The sequence below is a fragment of the Equus przewalskii genome, chromosome 6 (assembly GCF_037783145.1).
Source record: "Equus przewalskii isolate Varuska chromosome 6, EquPr2, whole genome shotgun sequence".
NCBI classification, from domain to species: domain Eukaryota; kingdom Metazoa; phylum Chordata; class Mammalia; order Perissodactyla; family Equidae; genus Equus; species Equus przewalskii.
In genome coordinates, this window is record NC_091836.1 from 18,390,595 (window position 1) to 18,413,891 (window position 23,297).

The 23,297-nt window shown below is 35.5% G+C and overlaps 1 protein-coding gene across 2 annotated transcripts in view; it reads left to right on the forward strand.

The window, feature by feature from the left end:
* The window catches only part of DDX10 (DEAD-box helicase 10), a 275,285-nt gene that overhangs the window by 227,702 nt on the left and 24,286 nt on the right, over window positions 1-23,297 (forward strand). Inside the window, exons 17-18 of one of the 2 annotated variants that reach the window (XM_070624851.1) lie at window positions 16,873-17,009; window positions 17,211-17,264. In XM_070624851.1, the coding sequence (XP_070480952.1) occupies window positions 16,873-17,009; window positions 17,211-17,253 (180 nt within the window). In that variant the 3' untranslated portion in view covers window positions 17,254-17,264. The remainder of the gene's footprint in view (window positions 1-16,872; window positions 17,010-17,210; window positions 17,265-23,297) is intronic. The other variant, XM_008524584.2, reaches the window with a different exon arrangement.

Genomic DNA, 23,297 nt, shown 5'->3' on the forward strand with positions numbered 1-23,297 from the left:
GGAATATTACCAGTCACACTCTGTATGAGAAAATTGAGGAAAACCCAAGCATGTATCTTAGTGTAAATGTGCCCAAAATATTCAGGCATGTATCACTTCACTCTGTATAATGAACAAACTCAATTGATAATGATAAAACTGAAGTAAGCAAATTTCATAATTGAAGAAAAATAACAATTGAAAATTATAACCAACCTCTAAGACAAGAGAGTTGATGCTTTGATACCAAAGTGGCCTTTAATTTTTGAGTACTTGATTTCACCTATTTCTGATAATTCAGCTACATAGGTTCCCAATATGTAGCCTTTACAGGTGTATGAAAAAATTTAGAAGTCCAGGAATTATTCATCATTCTCCCTAAAGAATAACAAAAAGATCTGTGTTTTTGTATGAGGTTGTGAACAATCTTGGCTCACTAGTGGACCATGGGCCATGTGTACTTTGAGGATCATAGCTTTAAGACAGAAGTTCTCCATGTATGTGAACCCTTCCAAGGTATGCTGCCCACTTATGATAGTTACACACAATTCACCTTCCCTCACAACTATAACATACACACAGTTATAGCAATGGCTGGCAGATAGAAAGTTGAACACAGTTAATGTGATATGGATAAAATTCAAAAGGTATTACCTGTTGCAACTGAGAGGTGAGTCCCAGGGTGGTCACCCAGTGCCTAAGTGAATCGTGTGTTGATGGGAACAATCAAAAACTTCACCTCACGAGTACATAAGCAAGTACAATCATTGCAGTCATTCCATTTCCATTCAGACCTGACCCAGTGTCAAAGAGTGACCTAGTCAATAGTGAAATAATTATAGATATTTTACAGATGAAATACAGTGCCTCTCACTTTATTTATAAAGTGGCTCTGTAGGAATAATTGTGTGTGTGTGTGTTTTTAATCTCTTTAGGCAGGCCACCTAAAATTCTAGTATTCTCAAATGTACTTTGAAAACAAGAACGTTCACAACTTCAGCTATAAATTCCAGTCTCTGGGTATCTTCTTAATAAACGCTGTTTTATTCTTTTCACCTTTTCATCTGAAATTAAGTTTCAGATCCTTACAGATGCACTAGTCTATATCAATCCTTTTCTCTGCAGTATTATTCAGGAAATATCTTTATTGCTGTTTTTTCTCCCCTGTATTAGGTTATAAATTATTTTGAGTTTTCCAGTAGACATTTGTTAACATTATTTGTTTGTAATCTTGGGCTGACATTTATGACGCCCTTAGATAGATTATAAAACCAGTTACAGAGCCAGACCTATTGGCCTAGTGGTTAAAGTTGGACGTGTTTCGCTTCAGCAGCCCAGGTTCAGTTCTCAGGCACGGAACCACACTGCTCATTTATCAGTAGCCATTCTGTGGCGGCGGTGGCTGTCATAAAAGAACCAGAAGCACCTACGACTAGGATATACAACTATGTACTAGGGCTTTGGGGAGGAGGGGAAAAAAAAAAAAAAGAGGAAGATTCGCAACAGGTGTTATCTCAGGGCAACTCTTTCCCTGTCAAACTAATTACAGAGATCTCAGGAGGAGTCTGTTGAGTTTAGTGCTTCCCAAACTTTTGTATTTCAAAACAAACAGAAAATGAGTGATATACATAGTGTGACACTTCTTTATATTTTTCCATTAGACGCATTTAAAAGCACAGACAACTATAATTATTATTTCTTAAAGAAAATACAAATTGAAAAGGACTTAACATTAGAATACAATGAAGTCGTTTCCTATGATAGTTGGTGATTTTGGACCAACATAAAGACATGCACAACAATACTGAGAATTATTTTGTAATCCTGAGTTTCACCTTTACCTGGCTAAAATGATAGCTACCTAATATAGATATTTTGAACCCTCAGAAATCCAAAGATGTGTTAGCTCAGGATCCCAGGCCCTGTCCACCTTTCTATAGTTATATAAAGCTTTTTGCTTACCTTCTGCCAAAACAAACAACTACTTCTGTCATTTATTGAGTGCCTACGTTAGCCAAGCTTGGTATAAGCTTTATATTTATTTCCTCATTAATTCATAGAGTCACTAATTAGTTATTAATACTATATTAATTCCCAGGTAATGAAACTGTGGTACAGTAAGGTTGCAATTTACCTAAAGTCATGCAGCTGAAGTGGTGGACCCAAGATTTAATAGAATTCACTTGGTCGCCATCACTACTGCCCCTGTATGTTTTTCTCATACAAACCAGGTTTGCCCCATATAGTTATCAGGTTGTTAACTATGGGGGCTGAGGGAGTCAGTGGGAACTAAAATCCAGCTGGTGTTCTGTTTCCCAAGCTGTGCTCTCTGGCAAGGGACTGCATTTGTTTGGAGAAAGAGGGGGACGTACCTTTTCTAGTATCCATCTTGTCTGTACCTACACAGTTGATGTGCTATATCTTTGCTTAGGCTACACCTTCACCCGAAATGCCCTTCTTTGTGACCTTTACATGTTCCAGTCCTTATTTATCCTGAGCATAACTTAAATGACATTCTCTTCATAAAGCTTTCTTTAATATCTGCCACCACCACTGTCCTTGTCCCAGTGCCAGAACTAGCTTTCCATTGGCTAAACTTCTGTAGCATTTTAATTATATAGTTTCTCCCATAGAAAATTTATCTTTCTTCCTTGTATTAGAATTATGTATGTTTCTATATTATTGACTTTATTAGTCTGGAAGCACTTTTAGAGCATAGACCAGATTTTATTTCTCTTTCTGTCCCCCAAAGCCTCTTACCATGTGTCCTTACACATAGTAAGCATTCAGAAATATTTGTTGCATAAATATAACGCAGAAGCTAATTGTGGTCCTAGATCCCTGGACCAAGTGAGACAATAAACGTTTTTCTTTCTGAGTTAAGATTTATATTAGAAGACATTCACATGCCTTAAAATATAAGCTTCCATATTTTGTATCCAGCTTTTCACTAGAGAATATATTTTCAAGATTAAAACCGTAAGCAATATATATAACTCTACATATACCTTCTCAGATATTTTACCCTGTTTTTTCAGTGTTGTGAATGTTCTGGGTTTGGGGTTGAATGTATCTACAAATAAAGACTTCAGAAAGTGTTCCTTTGCTCTGAATAAACTGGAATCCCGTGAACATATGCTGCAGTCTTAAATATTTTATTTGCTAATACACAACTACTCTATAAGGTGTTTTTCTTCTGTGGTCTTCATCTGAAATATAAACAAGGGCAAAGGTAGGCCAGTCAGTACAAAAATTCTGAAAAGCACAAATATCTCATTAGGCAATTACCAAAATATTTTTTGGCCTAGCTGGAGATTTGGCTAATCTAAAGTGTTAAAAATTCATTGTGGAATTGTATTTTGAATGACTTAAAATATGGTAAGTAATGTAATGTTGAGTTCTGAAAGAACTTGAGCAGAAGTGTGTATAGGCCATTTAAGAAAGAATAATTTTGAACGGCTACTAGGACTTGTGGATAGTTTCGTTAATATTTATTTTGACAGAATAATGGAAGGACTCTATTGTTCTTCATGTAGAAAGATGCTACTCTAGACGTTCCCTTAGGTTTTCTTCACCATGATGAGTTTGTCCTAATCCTCCCCACACGTTCTCTTTGTTCCTCACATGACCAGTTTTAAGGAGACTGTCTGGTATCAGGAGTACAGTCTTTAACAAAGAATATATACTGGAGCATCACTGGCACAGAGAGCTGTAACCCATGAAAATGTTTCTTTTTAACACTGTAGAATGTAGCTAAACAGCAACATAAATATGTGATGTTTGTTGCCAGTGACTGTGGCATCTGTTATAACCAGGGTACAAACTATATGCTCACAAGCTGTGTTTGAGCTACAGCAGTAAGAAAAACCTCATGAGCGGATTCCCAGGACAAATACCAAAGGTGAACTTATGTGTGCTTATAGTTGCCCTCTTACAGAGTTAAGTTTGGTCTTGATGACATGGAAAGAGGATGGACATCGGAGTCTGACATGACCAAATTTCTTTCCATTTTTATTATATAAACTACGTGTCATTGAGAAAGTTATTTAGCCCCTCTCAGCCTCAGTTTTCAAATCTGAATCTATGTATTGAGAATATTAATACTCATACAGATATAACACACATTTTAAGATAAGAAGTTAAGGGATTTTCCCCCTTGTCAAAAATGAGAGTTAGAAAATCCATTTGTCTTATAACTTTAAGTAGCTATAATCTCTTTGAACCTCTCCAGTGATGATGAAATTTGAAAACAAAGGATGTGTTTATAAATGTGTTAAGTCTTTTCTTGGAGTGTTTTAGCTGACATCAAAGTGCTGACTCTTCCTCTTCCTTTCCTCCCTAATTTTTTTCTCACTCTACAGCTGGATTGACAAATCATAGAAATTAAAGAGAATTTTTACATTATTGTCTGTTAAATAATCCTGTTTATTTGTTAAAAGTAAAATGTAAATTTTTTGCAGCTTCATATTAAAAAGTAAAATACGTAACTTTTAATCTTTTTATATTTTTAAAATTGAGATATAATTCACATACCATAAAACTCATCCTTTTAAAGTATACAATTCAAGGGTTTTTTTTTTTATATATTTATAAAGTTGCATGAACACCACCACCACTAATTTTAGAATGTTTTTGTCACCACCTAAAAAAACTCAGTACCCACTATCAGTCATTCTCCATTCCTTCCTCTCCTCATTCTTGACAACCCTATTCTACTTTCAGTCCCTAAGGATCCATATCTGCCTGTTCTGGACGTTTCCTATAAGTGGAATCATACAATATGTAGTCCCTTGTGTTTGGTTTCTTTCATTTAGCATAATGTTTTCCAGGTTCATCCATGTTGTAGCACGTATCAGTACTTCATTTCTTTCACTGAGGAATAACATTCCATTGTATGGCTAGTCTACATTTTATATATCCATTTACCATTTGTAGGCCATTTGGGTTGTTTAAACTTTTTGGCTATTATGAATAATACTGTTGTGAACATTCATGCGCAAGTTTTTGTGTAGACATATATTTTGAGTTCTGTTGGGTATATACGAGGATTGGAATTGCTGGGTGGTTTGCTAACTCTATTAAGTTTCTGAAGAACTACCTATTTTTCAAAGCAAAGTATACCCTTCAGTCTTAAGGTCTCTGTTTTATCTCTCCTTCCTTCCCCTTGAGTCATTGGTGCTATAATCTTGGGAGATGGGAAAAAAGGAAAAAGAAAAAAATTTTATTTCTATGATTTTTTTTTTTTTTTAATGGACGTTTGTTTAAAACTAGCCAGTTGGAAATGAGCCTACTCTCATTAGGAGGCTGGTTATCAGAACAGGGCAATCTTAGCAGAAGTGACGGAGGTTCCCCTCTACAAAATGCTAAAAGGAAAAATTGGTTTTGGTTGGAAATGTTCATTCAGTGACATCTCATTCAGTGATATTAAAATCACATATTTCCTTGGAAGATATGCTGTCACAGTTTGTAATTTTACATTTGTAGGGATGTTTTTCCCCACTCTTGAGCATTTTTGACTTTTCATATGCATATAGTTAATGGATTTTCACATTCTGCTGGATTCATTCATATGCATTTGTCAAAACCTGAAATCATTCAGTTCATTTCTGATTTTAAATTGCTGTTTTTCGCCAAATATGAGCCAGTTTTAGTCCCTGCAGAGAATAGTTTTCCAATCACTCACTGAGAGAAGTTCAGATTCCACTGAGGACTTGGATTTCCACTTGGAGAAGTGATAATGAATTGATGGAAAAACGGTGAAGAATATAGTAAAACTAAACATGCACATGGCCAAAAACCCATCTTGTCAGTGTTATATCACTCTAAAGCTAGAGCTCAGCTAGCTCAGTGATAGTTTTTCTTCTCTCCCTGAGAAGTGAAAGTTGGAGTCAGAGATTGAAAATATAGTCATGTGGCAGAGGGGTACATGATTCCACTCATTCTATGGCTGTTTTATGAATTATTTTAATGTTATGAATTCTTGCTCTTAAAAATCTTGAGTTCGTGACTTTTCTTCTTTGTTTTTCTGCTTCTCAGCAGCCTGAAACAGTTCTTAAGAGACTGGCGTGTGTCACTAGGTAGTTGAAACCTAAATCATGTTTAAGGCTTTGGGGATGTGTGACCTTCTCGAAGCTCAGAACTGTCTAATTTGAGTCCTGTATTCTTATTATCAGTTCAACTTCAGGAAATAGAGTTATACCAAGCAGTAGTCCTTCACTGGGGATGGGATTGTGGTAGTAGTGGTGGTGGCCCGTGGACTATGAAAATATTTACTCTTCTCCCCTCCAAAATGCAAATGTGTACATACTAAGAATATTTTTCATATTGTTTCAGTGGTTTTGGTGGCTTACCGGAACCCCAAGTTAAGAATTTCTAATCTAAATCCCACCCTGTTGTCATATTAAAGAGTCCATACAGACTACTTTTAGAATCTTTTAAAAACAATGTAACAATATTTCTTCTGTTTGATTTCAAAACTATTACTTATTGTAAGATACGTTTTCATTGGTAGAAAAAGGGAAAATCTTGTAATCCAATCTCCCCACCCAAAGTTTCCTCTACACATATTTTTTTATTAGTATGGTCTTTATTATCTACTGATTCCTTGTGAACACTCTTTTAAGTGTCATTAAAATATTCTTTCAGGGACCCTTTATTTCTTAACTTACATATAGTAAAATTCACTATTTGTGGTGTTAATTTATATGGCTTTTGACAAATACGTAAAAGTCATGCATTTACCACCATTGAAGATACGGAATAGTTCTGTCATCTCAAAAAAAGTCTTTCTTGCTGCCTACTCCCAACCTCAGCTCCTGGCAATCACTGATCTGTTTTCTGTCCCCTTAGGTGGTTTTTTTTAAGAATTTTATATAAATTGAATCATTCAGTTTGTAGCCTTTGAGATCTGTCCTCTTTTGCTTAGCCAGGTGCATTTGAGATTCATCCGTGTTGTTGCATATAATCAGTCCTTGTCATTGTTGAGTAATAGTCCATCTATCAAACTACTACTTGGTTTACAAAGTAATACTTTTAATTATGCTTTAATTACCTTCCCCAAGTATTGTGGTTCATTCTAACATTGATACTTTCACTCTTTATAACCTTAATCATTTTAAAGTTTCAGTTATATTCCTTTTTTGTGTTTAATCTTTTATATTTTCCAAATATGAATATACTGCTTCCTGAGGAGATTTAAATCTAGTGCATATTTCTGCCCATGTTAGAATCAGGTTTGGAGAAAGCAGAAGAGTACTTAAGAAGGATAAGACCACCTAACTGCTAGAATTTCTTTTCTCAGTTTGCATAGTTCTTGTTAATGATGATAAACATTATTGTAGACTTCTTCGTCACGTTCTTTTCTCATTCAGCACTGTAGCTCAGTTGGCTGAGAAAATGGTAGTGTTTAGATTATACAGATGAGAAAACAGAAGCACCTTGAGTTAATCAGTTACTTAAGGACACATAGCTAGTCACTGGTGAAACAATCAAATCAGAGTCTTGTAGCTCATCTTATATTAAAGTGTCCATTATTGTGAGAAGAATGGCACACTGGACTTGTATTTTATTTAATATGTTTATTTAGTGTAACTTTCTTCTGGAAAGAAGAGAATGAGAAACAAAGATGATCAGTAATGGGATGCACTATTACTTATTAGGGTATGTATGAAATTGTAACATTGTCAGTATCCTGTAGAGATCTGTGAGATATTCGTATATTGAGTGAGCAATTTAGAAGAATAATGTATGTTGTGCAAGGCAGCTTTAGAAGAAATTTTATTTTGCTAAAAGTCTTATTAAGGTTAACATACTGAATCACAGTCTCTTCTTCCATGCTGTCTCTTTCAGGTTACATTCTTCTTTTATAGCAATGCTCAGCACACAGAAAGTGTGCAATAAATAGTTGTTGAATGAATATTCCAAATTCTGAAGATCCTTCCAAATTTGAGACTTGCTCTTTGAGGCTTGGATATTCCTGTGCCGTCCCTTTGCCTGCCATTCTTAACTGTGTTCACTTGATGTATTATTTATATCACCTCTTCATAGTCTTTCAATCAAATATTCATCTTGTTTTGGAATGCTTGGAAAAAATAAAGAAGGTAGTGAGTGGAGTTTGGTTAAGCTCTACTAGATGTAAGAGAAATTCTGTAAACAGGTGGCGTTTGCCTGAATTCTCCTTGTTCACCTGGATTTTGCTTTTATCATTCCCCAACATCCTGCATTCTCTCTGTCTTCTCAGATTCCTATGATTAGGTAGCCAGAGCTAAAATGTGTTGCCTTCCTCTCATTCGCTGTGCCTATTTTATAAATCCTAGATCTTAGGGAGGGAAGAGATGTTTCTGAGTAGGATACTCATAATTGTAGAGTCTAGTGCCTTTGCTCAAAGTTGGGGTTTTCAAGTGCAGTGCAGCTAATACCTGTTAGAAGTACACAGAATACACACTTGGGCCAGATACCAAAGAACCAAGTATGTAAATCAGCATTTGGTTAAAGCCAACATCACCATTGTGCAATAAATTTGTAGGAGAAATAAACTGAAAATATTCTAACATTTTAATTTAGTATTACAGCATTATTATTAAAAGTGGAATCAGGCTAATAAAATTTGGCATTATGGTGGAGGAGCAGTAATGTCTCAGCATTGTCTGCTGCTCCTGTGTTTACTATTCTGCACATTTGCCTTAGTGGCTAGATGCTCACTTTCAGCAGGCATATTTAATTATCATTAACCTTTCTGTGCTTATAATTAAGAAAAAAGTTTTAATAATTTCTTCTCTAAGTAACTTTGTACTTGGGATTTAGAGCTTGGATAAATCTCAAAAATTAATCCATCTCTAACTACCAAAGACAGTTGGCTGTGTATAGCAATCAGAATTTTTGTTTTAAATTTCAAAACTGTAAAGTGTATCTTCTCAGTGCTGTCTTAGAAAGTTGCTTTAAAGTTTTATTACTGAGAACAAAACATTTTGAATATCTCATTTTTCTCCAAAATTTTCTTTTCTTCACAATCGTTATATTCTTTGTCAGGATCAGAAATAGTTTATCATGAATTTTGGAATTTTCCCTCATGAAATTTTGAGGTATTGACAGTTTGCCTTTTTTCCGACATTCTGCTTTTAATTCATACAATATGGAAAGACCTCTTTTTTTAAACCCTAAATGGAATTAAATAACTAAAATTTAAATACAATTCTTAAAGCTTATTTTGTCTATTGTTATGAATGCTGTATTTTATATAAGAAGGTAATAAAGGTAATTCTCTATATTTAGACTTTGAATTGATCTCCTCACTAATAATCCCTGACTGAGCAGCAAGCATGATGCCCATTCTCTCCTTCATCCATTGCATGCAATATGGCTTCTATGTCTACTCCTTAGTAAAGTGATTGAAATTAGTCTAATTCCCTTTTATTTTATAAACATTTAAGATTTTTTGGCCTAATAAAATTTACTACGGTGCTAAGTGATATCTTACTTTCTGTATAGTACAATGAAATAATCTGTTTTCTTTCACCTCCACATCAACCCTACTCTCTATTTCTCAGAGACAGTCCAGAATTATATAACTTTGTTTTCTTTTAATAAAGCTTCAAGTGTGTTACATTTCTTATTGAGACATTTTGTGCTCCCTCAGTTTTAACATTAGGATTTCTTTCTTTTTTTTTTTGCTTTTGCTGTGGTTGTGAATGCTCTCAGAAAGAAAAATAAAGGAAATCCAGCACGTATAAAAGCATATTTAGGGGTAGGTTATGGCTCTGTCTGCCAAAGGAATTTTATATAATATTCTTTTGTAAAATTTTAAGCTTCTCAAAATTAAGACCCTAACTCATTTAGTTTTGCATACCCATGATGGGCTAAATATACTAAGCACTCAGGAAGTGATTATTAATTTGAACTGACGGGAGTGTTTGAGGTTTCTATATTTTTTTAATGAATATAAGGGTCAAGAACTTGATCATGTGTAAGTCCATATTTGTAGAAATAACTAGATTCTTTTGTATATGTATAAGCCCTCAGTGTGTGTACAGAGTTTTTGTGCGTGATCTTCTGGAGAGAATTTTAAACATAACTTATTTGTTATTTTATAGACATTATCACACATTCATTTTTCTTTACTGACTACTTACTTTTTCCCCATTAAGATGCTGATTGCATGTTTTCCAAGCATCTGCAGTTAATTAAAATCTTTGCAAGCTTCCTTAAACCTAAATACTGTAAATTATTTCCATTTTATACTTGAGAAATCTGACACAGAAGTGGTTGAGAATTATCAGTGAAAATATGGTTAGATCTAAATTGGTGAGATTTCTAACTAGTGTTAAACCCTTGTCAATAATAAATATGTATATACTCAATAATAATAAATAGCATTGTATCCCACTTTAATATTTTCATGTTAAATACCTATCAAATATTTAAGAACTTGCTCTGTGTTTTTTTACTATAGCAGTGGGCGATGTTAAAAGTGTTTAAAGAAGACAATTTAGGTGACACAACTTTATTTTACGTTTCATGGACAGTCTTCTTTTGGAGAACTGCAAAATGGGGCAGAGAGTAGGAAGTTTTTATAGGATAAAGAATAAAGAACAAGAAAGAGAAAAATAGAAAATATCTGATTCGTTGGGGCCACATAATCAGCCTTGTTTGGGGTGAGAAGCCCTTGAGTTGGCTTGGCTTTTAGACATTGGCTCACTGGATATATTGCATTTCTGGTCAAGTGGAACATTTACAGGGACACAAAAGTTATCTAAGTTTTGCTTTTGTTGACATGGCTCCCTGGGCAGGACCAGCTCCATTTTGGGCCTAGAAATTTATTTCAACAGTGATAACAGGGCATAGACTCTTCCCCCATGGAACTTACTGCCTAGGAATACAGACATTGCACAAATAGTGAATTCAGTCTGGGTGTAACACTGAAGAGAAATCCACAGGAAGTTTTACTAAGGAAGTGTTGGTTAGAAATGTTTAATATGCAACCTGATGACTTGAAGTTAACCTTGTGTGGTATAATAAAAAATATATTTAGTCTTAGTACCTAGTTCCTGACACTAAACTCCTAAAACCCTTGGAACTTCCTGAATAATAGGAGTATCTGTCCTTATGCATCAGGAGCCCCTGTCCAGCACACTTGTGTTTATGTTAATGAGGTGGTTCAGGGTGGGGTCTCTAGATAGCTTCAGAATGAGAGCTGGTCACCAGAAGGACCAAACACATGATTAGAGGATGGGAACTTTTAGCCCTGCCCCCCACCTCCTGGGAGGAAGTTGGACCTGGAAACTAAGTTATAAGAACTCTTGCACAAGATCTCAATAACTTCAAGGTTGGTGAACATGTGCTAGGAAGATGGCCTACCTGGAGAGGGTATGGAAGCTCTACCCCCACATCCCCACTTCATACCTTGTCCTGTGCATCTCTTCCGTTTGGCTGTTCCTGAGTTGTATCCTTTATAATAAATGAACTGGGAGTCCTAAGTAAAGCACTTTCCTGAGTTCTGTGAGACATTCCAGAGAATTATCGAACCTGAGGAGGGAGTCGTGGGAATCCCTGAATTTGTAGTTGGCCAGGCAGAAATGCAGGTAGCTTGGGGACCCCATTTGCAGTGTGGGCAATCTTGTGGAACTGAGCCCTTTACCCGTGAGGTCTATGTGAAGTCTGCGTAGTGTCAGAATTGAATTGAATTGAATTGTTGGACGCTCCTTTGGCATTGGAGAACTGGTATTGAAAAAAAACCACATATTTGGTATCAGAAAACACCACACACTAGGCAAGAGGACGTAGAAGAGGATTCCAGAAGAGAAATAGCAGGTGTGAAGACTCTGAGATGGGAAGGGGTTTGACTTGTTCCAAGACCCAAAAGAAAGTGGGCTTACATGATTGTAAGCGGGTGGTAGACACAATCACATTTGAAACTTATAAAACAACAACAGCGTTCCAATTACAACGTGGAGAATTGGAGTGATCAGAACGAGGGGAAGAATGGTTACAGGGAGACTCATTAGGAAGCTGGTGCAATATTCCATGCAAGAAAGAATAGAGGCTTGGGAGACATGGCCAGTGAAAGTGGAGATGGACACATACAAAATAACATAAAAAGCTCTCCTATATGTTTTATGAAGCTTATAAAATATGCTTAATTCTGAAGAAGAAATTGTATCAGCAGCAAATCCGAAGCTTTAATGGTGAAAGTTGAGATTCAGGGTGATATAGGAGAAGACCTAGCATATGTCCAGGTTTGTGTGACTGTGGTGAAATTATTTAGTCATCTGAATCAGCCCCTTAATTTTGAAAATGGGAACAACAGTTCTTTTTCTTCCTACTTCATCGGGTTTGAAGATCAATTTAATGAATGTCAGAGCACTCTGTAAATTTGTTGTAGGAGAATGCCACTTCTCGTTTGTGTTTCTTCCTATCATCAAAGCCGAAAACAAAATAAAAGCTAGTTGGATTGCATTTCTTTTTTGGATATTTTCATCTGTCCTACATATAATTGAGTCTTCCAAATAACTATTTTAGGAAAAGTCATTTTTATTTTAGGTGAGGTTTTTCTCAGAGGTTCTGAAAGCATTTTTCAGCTGGTTCTTAGAGGTGACCCTGATTCCTTTGTGTGTGTGAACTACTTGTTGCTTTTTCTCCCTCAGAGCCTTGACATACATTTAGTAGGGCCAGTGGAGTCATTTCACTCTTGATTGGCTATTCCCCAGAAATAGCAGAACCTGGCTTTCATTTTAGTGCTTATGTTGCTAACTATCCCAGAACAATTCATTTTATCATCAGAGCAGGGACTTTGTCTTATTTACTGCTGCACACCAGAACCTAATAGTGTATCTGGCACATGTAATAGCTCCTTAATAAAGACTTGTTGAATAAAGGTGTTTTTATAAGGCATTTTCACAATATTTATTAAGCTGCTTTTTTAGGCCATATTTAACATGTACAATTATGCTTCTGTGTGTATTGATTCTCTGAAATATGTTATGTATGCATGTAGTCCACAGAGTCTAGTTGGTTCTTCCTCCTTAATATCTCTCATACCTGTCCCTCACCTCCACCTTCACTGCTGCTTCCTTCATTGAATCCCTTGTCTCATCTGGATTATTGTTGTTTTTAAACTGATTAACTGCTTTCAAATCTTATACCCTCCAACCACCTTTCCCCTTGCTCCCAGTTACATAAGATACAAATTTATTCTCCTCCTAGAATACTTAAATGGTTCTCTTTTACTTATCGCAGTGAGTTTCCAGCCATGGTGTCCTAACACACTGAGGTGTCACAATCAGTTGGGAGTTGATAGGTATATCAGAGTATTTCTGCTGTCTCTCATGAATATGAGTCCAAAAGGAGATAAAAATGAATATGGTGCTGTATTTATAAATTATCTTTCAAATGATTCAGGAAATCACAAGGATAGAGACAGAGCAGCTAGAATGTCCGTTTTCTTTGCTAACCTTATATAGCTAGAAAGAGCATTTCTAAACTAGACCTTGCCAGAAAGACAGAGTACTTTTCTCTAAAATGTTTTATGACAATACCCTCTTTACTTAGTGACTTTTATTTATGCTTTGTGTTTGTTGTAGATGATAGTGTTTTTATTTTTTAATAAATTAAAGACATTAATAGAAGCACATTATACTTTTCATAATACAGATATTATATATTTTATGGTTATATATTTCTAACCGTTCAAAGAATGAACCAAAAGGCCAAAGGGTCAATATAAAAATGTCTTTTTCCCATCATCCCTACACTTTTAGTAGGTTGACATTGTGTTTCTGAAAGGAGTGATTGCCAGCTTAAATTTATTTGTCATGTCATGAATTGAATAGTGTAATGCAACACAGACAATGTGGTATGGCATCAACAGTGCGGTCATCTTATAGGTCAGGAAATAGCAAGACCTCAATGTTATCAATTACAAGAGGCATATTAACATTAAATCCAAATATTAGTTCATCTATTTAAAAGCAAATTTTCATCATTCCGAGTCAGTATTTTCCTTCAAATAGATAAATATGTACACTGGAATACTGAGTGAGGTATTTATACTAAGTCTCATTATCTAATTTATTTCTCTTATTATATTGTAGATATTTTGTGAAGGCCACTGCTTTACAGTAAATGTTAAAAGAGCACAGCAAGTGGTATTAGGTGTTAAAATACAGTTAAATAAAACATTCTGCTTGAAGTGTCTGAGTACAGATCTCAAAGCCAACAAGCATCTGGAAATTAGGGAAATCACCAGAAGCAAGAAAACCACAAGAGGGTGAGCCCAACTCTGCCTAAATCCTTGGCTGAGTATCATATTGCATAGGCTCAAGGGAGACCCATAGGGAACCAATCTAAAAGAGCAGCAGTTGGAAGCCACAGAACAAAACAGAAATATAAGCAGTTGAGTACCATGCTTTGGGCAGAAATAATGGCCCAAAACTTCCCAGATTTAGTTTAAAAACATTAATTGATAGATCCAAGAAGCTTTCAGAGCCCCAAGAAGAATGAACACAAAGCAAATCATTTCTAGACACATCATAATCAAACTGCTGTATAATAAAGAGAAAATTTCAAAAGCAACCAGAGGAAAATGACACTTGTTTATACTTCGAGGAAAAAACTGAAAGTATTTGTTGCTAATGATAAAATTTGAGCTTTTAAGAAAAAATAGAATTTTGGAAAAGTTGTATTCACTCATACTTCCCAATATTCGACTTTAGAAAACTTGTATCCACTAATAGCTTCCTAGTACTTTGAAAGAAATTGCTTACAACATTAATGGTGATATTAACAATTGTGATTTTTAAAAAATATAATGAAATGTGTCAGCATTTGAAGATCCACGTAAAGGAAGATCTACGTAATTCAGTGAATCAGTATTTTCCAATTAGCCAATGGCATGATGTTGTGAAGTCATTCAGTGGTAAGAGAGCCATTCAGAGTGCAAAGTAGACCAATGGATTTTAATGTAACAGAGTACAAAAAGTTTATTGATGTGGCTTCAGATTCCACACTGCAACTACTTTTTTAAACTACCACTCATCAAGGTTTGTTATGATATCAAAGCAGAGTAACTGCAATTCTCAAAAGGCTATTAAATTTTTCTTCCCTTTCCCAACTATCTATATCTGAGAGACTGGATTTTCTTCATATAATCTTCAACCAGAATGACATATTGAATGCAGAAGCAGATTTGAGGATCCAGCTGTCTTCTTTTAAGCTAGACAGTAAAGAAACTTGCAAAAACGTAAAATAATGTTTTTTTGTTTTGAACATTATAGCTATTTTTCATAAAAATATGCTATTTATGTTAATATATAGTGAGTTTTACTGGTACTTTTAAATTAATAAATTTAAAAAATTTTTAACACAGGGAATGTCAGTAGCTATAATCCACATTAACAAAAGCTCTTTGGAGTCCTTCATACTTTTTAAGTGTAAAGGTGCCCTGAGACCAGAAAAACGTGAGAATTGTTTTGTGTCTGTTCTGTCTCCACCTTCAGATAGCAAATTCCTTTGAGAGCATCAGACTGGAAAATTGGAAATATTTTGTAACCCAGGAGATTAGTGTTCTTGAGTATATGGTGACATTCAATTTTTGTTGATATCCTTGATTATTTTCAAGTAGACTGTAAAGTATACTGTCAAGTCTGCGTCTTATTAAGCTTCTAATGGCAAACTTTTTTCCCCCCACTTCTGATATTTGTTTCCAGACCTTTTATTTTTAGCAGGGAGCTTTACCAGAAAAGCAATAGGGGCTTTTGCAGTGGTAACCAATCCTAACTTTTTTTTTTTTTTTTTACACTTCTTCCTCCTCTTGTTATGTTTAGAGGTTATCATGGGAGAGCTGTTCACAAAGTGTTAGAGGACTTCTATAGTGGCCTACACAGTCAATTGCCATGCTATTTATTTGCAGTTGTTATTCAGTTTCTGGGAAAGAGCATTAAACATTTGAAAAGAAAGAATTATTGAAGTTTGTTTCACATTGTGTAAAGAAGAATTATAAAGATCATAACTGAGAAAAACTCATCTAGAATTTTTTCTTTTAGTCCTGTTTATAATCTGTTAAATGCATGTGGCAATGCTTATTGGTGTTTCTTATCTACTAGGTGGCAAAAACCAATGTGCCAGAAATAAATTTGTTATAGGGGATGTTCAATACATAAATGTTTAGTAAGTTTATTTTGAGATTGCGTTAGTTTGTTCTTTGACAAAAATAAACCACCGTAAAACAAAAGCCAAAAAAATAAAAGCCCACCTCCCTACCAACTTGCGAGAAACTGGGTAGTTCCCGACTTCTTCCATGTGTTACTGCTTTACCTGTTTCTTGGTATGCCTCCCTTTTTTCCATTGTTCTTAGTGACTTTGTACTTACATTTGAATTTAGAAGACCCCTTACTATTAATGAGTTCATACAGATCTAATTGTTATTTTAAGACTTAGATTATTGTGGTTATAAAATAGTCAAAATCATCAGACAAAAAGAGAGTGTTTCTGTACTCTCTGTTCTGGCCTTTTATATTTTCACCTAATATTTTTTGTAGTTTTGAAATTTACATGTGTGTGAACAGAAACACTAAAACAACTTTATTTTATACTTTATTTCTTTGAAATTTGAGCTACATTGAAGTCATAAAATTGACAATTTTTCCCCATATTGTGTTTAAGGGACTTAATAGTGGTTTACTTTCTGAACCATATTTTATTTCATTTTATTTTTGAAGTGACATGGGTTTCTTTCTCTTTGAAAATGATTATGAGTCTGAAAGTCACATAGAGGCTTTCAGCAGAATAGAAGGCTTCTAATTTGAGAATCTCAATTAGGGGGTATTTATTTGGGTCTAGAAATAAGACCTGATTATTCATCAGCTGTTTCCTTACAACACAATTTCCCTTGTGTTTTCTTAGGCCAAAGATGAAGAGGAAGCCTTTCTGGACTGGAGTGATGATGATGATGATGGATTTGATCCCAGCACGCTTCCAGATCCAGATAAGTACAGAAGCTCTGAAGAATCAGATAGTGAAGATATGGAAAATAAAATTAGGTATGTTTTTACCATTGGCAGCATTAAGTATATGGGTCTCCTCCATTTAATCCAAAAGATTTCTAGGGATAAATGTCTTGCCCTTCTCAGCATTTTAGGGGCTCTCTTATTTTTTCTGTAATCCTGGTTAACAGATATAAGAATGTTTTAAGAATTGTATTTTCTTTTTCTTTCTCTATTCTTTTTTCTTGTCTCTTTCAGAAACCTTTATGCTCAAGTATTTGATGCCTTAGGGTATATTTAATGCAAACAGAGGTAGGATTTTATTTTGATTCACCATCAAAGGACTCTATTGAGAGTGTTGTTAAAAATTCTCTCTGAATTTTAAAAAGGAGCAGTTATACTTTGACATTCTTTGATATAAAATTAAGAAATACATAGGGGCCGGCCCCATGGCCAAGTGGATAAGTTCACACGCTCTGCTTCGGTGGCCCAGGGTTTCACCGGTTCAGATCCTGGGGGCAGACATGGCACTGCTCATTAGGCCATGTTGAGGTGGTGTCCCATATACCACAACTAGAAGGACCCACAACTAAAATATACAACTATGTACCGGGGGGATTTGGGGAGAAAAAGCAGGAAAAAAAAAAAGATTGGTAACACTTGTTAGCTCAGGTGCCAATCTTTAAAATAAAATTAAGAAATACATAAAATAATGGAAAACTTACACATAAATAGCCCTTGACAAATTCTCTCAATTTAAAAATCTGTTCATTTGTAATGTAGACTTATTTACTACCCTGCCAAAAACAGATGAAATGTTATGAATTGAATCACAGTATGACTTGCTCAGCATTTGTTTTCAGAGTACTGTGTATTAGATTACATTGAGATTCTATTGATTTAAAAGTTGAGGAGATTAGGGGCTGGCCCCGTGGCCGAGTGGTTAAGTTCGCGCGCTCCGCTGCAGGCGGCCCAGTGTTTCGTTGGTTCGAATCCTGGGCGCGGACATGGCACTGCTCATCAGACCACGCTGAGGCAGCGTCCCACATGCCACAACTAGAAGGACCCACAACGAAGAATATACAACTATGTACTGGGGGGCTTTGGGGAGAAAAAAAGGAAAAAAATAAAATCTTTAAAAAAAAAAAAAAAAAAGTTGAGGAGATTAAACTTCATGGACATTCTAAACCAATGAGCTTATTTAGGCAGATGGGAGATACTAATGACAGATGAAGTTAATATGATTGAAGGGAAGAGGTAGCTTGATGGAACTCTTAAAGTGCTAGCCCAGGGAGTTTGGAGTTGGAGAAATAGGCCACAGAAAGCTATAATCTGGTTTTAAGTAAGAAGAACATTATATAAAGTTCTCAAAAAGATTGTCCCCTTAGGATAAAATGCTGTAGGGAGATCATTTCATAATTTCTCTTCATTTTAATCTTGTGCTCATTTGAAAGTAGAATTATTTTGTAATAGTGAAAATGACATCCAAAATGCAGTCTTCCCAAGTGATGCCAGAAACTTGAAACATTTGCTATTTGACAACCAGGTAGTGGACATAACACCTTTCTAGTATTGGCAGACTAGGTAGTAGACATATTAGCTTTGCTATCACAAGTGAAAGTAATTTGATTAAGATTTAGAAAAATATATAAATGTGTGCCACAGGGGTTAAATAATTTAAGTTCAGAGCATATTCCTAATCTTTAGAAATTGACCTTTGAGAGTACGTATGCACATTTTGCTTCAGAAAGTTCCTTGGTGCACGTGTCAGGACTTTGATGAGTTATCAGTATGTTTAAGTTTGTTGCCCCTTATGTTCTTATATAAATGTCCATCTTTCAGAGTGGTTTTATGGGATCTCCATTTTGATAGATGTGATCTAATGTAACACATAGGACTTTATATCATAACTTCCAAATGTTTCTGTGTAATTTTACTGCCTAAAGGAAACATTTACTTGGTTTTTACAAATTGTTATGCACCATATTTTGCACATCTGTCTAACATACCTTTAAAACATAGAACCAACCTTTGAAGTCATTGGCAAGAAGTCACCATTCCTTCTGTATCTGATTCATAAGAATTTTTTTTTTTACACTTTATGATTGTTTCTGGGTCATCTTTAATCTATGTACAGCAGACATTTCATTTCATTCTTCTGATATTTCTGACTCTCATAGTGACATTTTCCTGCTACCACGTAATGACTTGTTCTTTAATAGCCTCACATGTTTCATCCTAATTAGCCTGTAAATGCTTTCTAGCTAGAAACTCTTTTTGTACCAACCCTTCCAGCTCCAGCCTCTACTCATATCCCCAATGTTAATGTCATGGGCACAGAGAAAGCCTTGAAATATTTGAATTGATTAATTGATTGATGAAGAAGATTTATAGAATAAGAAAGAGAAATATAAGAGGCTATATAATTGGTCCTAATAGCTTAAATGATACAAGAGATGACAGAATAGATGGTTGGAGAATTCAAAGAAGCTAAGTTCAAATAGTGTAATGGTAGTGGACGAGAAGGTGGGAGTACCTTGAAATGCCAAAGCATCTTAAATAACAGGAGTTCAGATGGAAAATAGTTAAGCATTAAATAAAAATTAAAATAGTTTTAATTGTACACATGGCTCCTAACTCTGCATTAGCAGAGATTGAAAGGAATTGGTAAATTTGTCTTAAGCTGAAGAAAAATTGTCTTTTGTTGAAGAGAATATCAACAAGGACTTTATTCCTTTAGTGCATTTAAGGGCTTCCTAGCAGTTTTTGTCTTTTGTCTATGAACACAGTGGTTATCTAGTCCAAAGCCATCTTCTTATAGATGAAGAAACCAAAGCTTCAAGGGATAAAATAATGTGTCTGTGATCACAATACAAGTTAGGGACAGATCGCTGTGACCTTCCTAAATCAAACTGCTTCCCTAGTTCTAAACTCCAAGTTATATAGAATCACTCTAGCATTAGGAGAGGTAGCTCAGTAAAACTGCCTGAAGACAAATTTAATGTCATTTGACTGAAGACCTGATCCATAGACTAATGATAGAATAGATTTGACTAGACCATGGTTTCCCAACTTCAGCATCATTGACATTCTGGGCCAGATAATTCTTTGTCTTGGGGGGTTAGAAGTGGTTGTAGACTGTTTAGTATCATCCCTGGCCTCAACCACTAGCATCTCTCCCATTGGGATAACCAGAAATATCTTCAAACATTGCCAGATGTGCCTTGGGGAGAAAAACCTCCCACATTGAGAATCCACTGGACTAGACCAAGGATGACAGGTGAATATTACTAGTACTTAATTTCCTCATCCTTTATCCAGGATAGGCTTTATCTATTTTCCACTTAGCTGTAGCAGTCCTTCTCAATACAGCTTCTGTCAATCAGTTGGAGTTGGTACACAAGATGAAACTTTGCCATTTCTGAACTAGAAGGCAGGATTGAGGGTAAGTTACAAGTGGTAGTCTATATGTGAAATTCCTATTTATACTCTAATTTCCATTTTTCTTATTTTCCCTTATTTCGTAAAATTACCTCAATAGCAATGAGTAAAGGTATATGTAAACTGAAGCCAAAATTGTTTTGGATAAGAAAAAGTATTTACAAGTAAATCTATATACACTAGAATTTTGACAAAAGTAACTGCTGCTTGCTGCTGCTGTATGCAATAATAGCACCAATACAGTTTTCCTGTATTGTTCCCAGTTTGACTACATCTTTTTTTCTTTGCTTCTCATAAGCATGACATGATGCTAAGATTTTCTGATGTCAGTTTTAGAGGGTCCTCCTGGCGTTTTCATAGGTTTTATTTGCTGGACTGTTTCTAGCCTCTGCTCAATAATTGTAGGAACAGCTTGTGTTCCAGCTGCTTGGTCATCTTCACTCTCTCCGTAGGTTATCCTCTGGGTATTAACTTTGCGCTTAAGATATGAGTTTATGCTTATGGGACTAGATACACCAATTAGAAAATGACTATCAGTCCCAAACTAACTAGCATGAACTAGTTTCTTTGAAAATTTCCTCTGGGTATTTATTTTTCCTTCACTTTGGTGACATCCATAAATATTCAACATGAGTAATACTTTTGTCTATTTACATGGAAAGACAGTCAGTAGACAATCGTCACTGGAGAGCCAGATTTAGTGGAGGCTGACTGAATCTGGGGTCAATAATTCTCCTGAGCTCAGTGCTCAGCCACAGTAGAATTTAAACCATCCTCAGCCCTCTGTAGAAATATCAGAATTAGCATCTTTCTGAGATTCCAAAGGGATTCTGATGTGCAAGATTCAGCTCCTTTAAGTTAGCATGACAAACATCTCTTGCTTATAATGTCCCAGGGACAGCAAAAATAATATGATCTTGAGTTCCTTTTACGAACCTTTGTGAATTCAGCTGCCATTAATAGCTCCATTTATCCTCAGAAGCAGCTGTGAAATAGGGAAAGCGGGTAATCTACCCATAGTACGCGAGAATGTCAGCGAGTTAGTCAGCAGTAGATGCCCTATCTCCATTGGAGGCTCCAAGCTTTTATGTGCTATTTTTGAAAACACGTATAGAAGGAAGCGCTTGCTCTCATGGTCTCTAGTTTCTTGACTCATCTTCATTCATCTTACAGGTTGGTCCAGGCTGTGTTTTACTCTGTGGCTTTCACTTCTGATTCCTCGTTTGAAACTGTGGAATTAGCATAGGTAGAATAAATACAAGATGTTAGGATTTGTTGTTTTATTGTTGTTATTAAAATAGAGAACGATTTGGTAGGAGACCTAACTCTTAGTTGCAGTGAACGTGGTGACATCATAGAATTCACTGGTCTGCTGGTAACTACCAGAATCATGTGTTCTTGTTTCCAGTGAGTTTTGATGTAGACTTTTATACCTTTTGAGAAAAAAGGACCTCAAATATTCTAATTATTGTTGTGCTAAGTGATTTTTCATTTCTTTATCTCCCAAATAGTCCATATGATGTAGTTATACTGCTTTCACAATAAAAATATTTTGACAAGCTTCTACGTGTGGTGCCAAGAACTGGAGTGAGAACCTCCTGCGTTATTTAAATCACATTCTACTTATTTAAAGAGTTAAAAACACCCACTTGATCTGTTAGTCTCTAGCTTGTTGTAATATTTCTTGCATCCATTCTTTCAACCAGGAATTTTTTAGTAGCTATCATGTGCCACACATAGTGAGTAACAGGTACAGAAGATAAAACATTAAACAAGAAAAATACCTTTCCTGTTTTCACTGAGCTTTTAGTTCAGCGGAGGTTACAGACAGCTAAGCCTGTAATCACAAAACAATGTGATAGATAAGTGCTGTGATTTGTGCCCTGGGGGAGGCAGTGTGGAGGAGGGTAGGTAGGGAATGCACATGGAGAGCACTGAAGTGATGGACCTAACCCTGGGGCTGGGGAATCAGGAGAGCTTCCTGAAGGAAGTGATATCTGAGCTAAACCTGAAGTAAGTTTAAGTCTTAGCCAAGCAGGCAGAAGGGTAAATCGCCCTTCTAAAGAGTGAGACCTTTGAAGTGAGACAAGAGTGTCCTTAAATTCCAGTTAAACTCTTCTTTCAAAAAAATTGTTCCTTTTAGCTATGCCTCACAAGCTGAGAGATTTGATTCTGAGCGTGTAATATAAGATTAATTTTTGTATATCTAGTAGCATTCATCATATTTGGTTTATGGCCATCTTCATGTGAATTGCTAATGATGTGAAAATTTGCAAAGTATTGAATACACTGAAAAGAAGCAGCTGGATGTTCCAGATATTCATTATCCAGCCAAATTAAGTTTTTAATATTTATAATCTTAACCTTTTTCAAACAAAAAAAAGAGAGAAAAGGTGGTGGTTAGAATCTTAACTGCCATATATCAGTATCTTCGTAGACCACAGTCTCTGGCTAAGGCAACTTGCTTTATGAAGAACTGTTATATGATGGTGTGTTTGGTAGATTATTCTAAGTGGCGTTAAGACCAATTACGTCTATAATTTGTACTGAAACTATTGGCATAATTTAGACATGGTAACTTCTATATGGATTGATACCTTTTCCTGTACAAAGTGTACTGTTTCACAGCTAATATAATTAGCTATTCTTTTTACCTCGTGTGACACAACTCTGAGTCAAAAGACTGATTAAGGATTTTTGTCTGTGTTTGCATTTGTTTGGGGTTTGTATTTTATTTTTAAAATCTGTTCCATGTTAGTATCCTATTTTTGAGTGAACTTGCCTATCTTTAAAAGTTATCTCTCATGTGAAGGAGAGGAACTTCTTTAATCTCTGTGGTTTCTCCTAACGTTGTTCTGTGACATCTCTGCAGTAAATTTTGCCTGGCAACTACTCTTCCAAGAC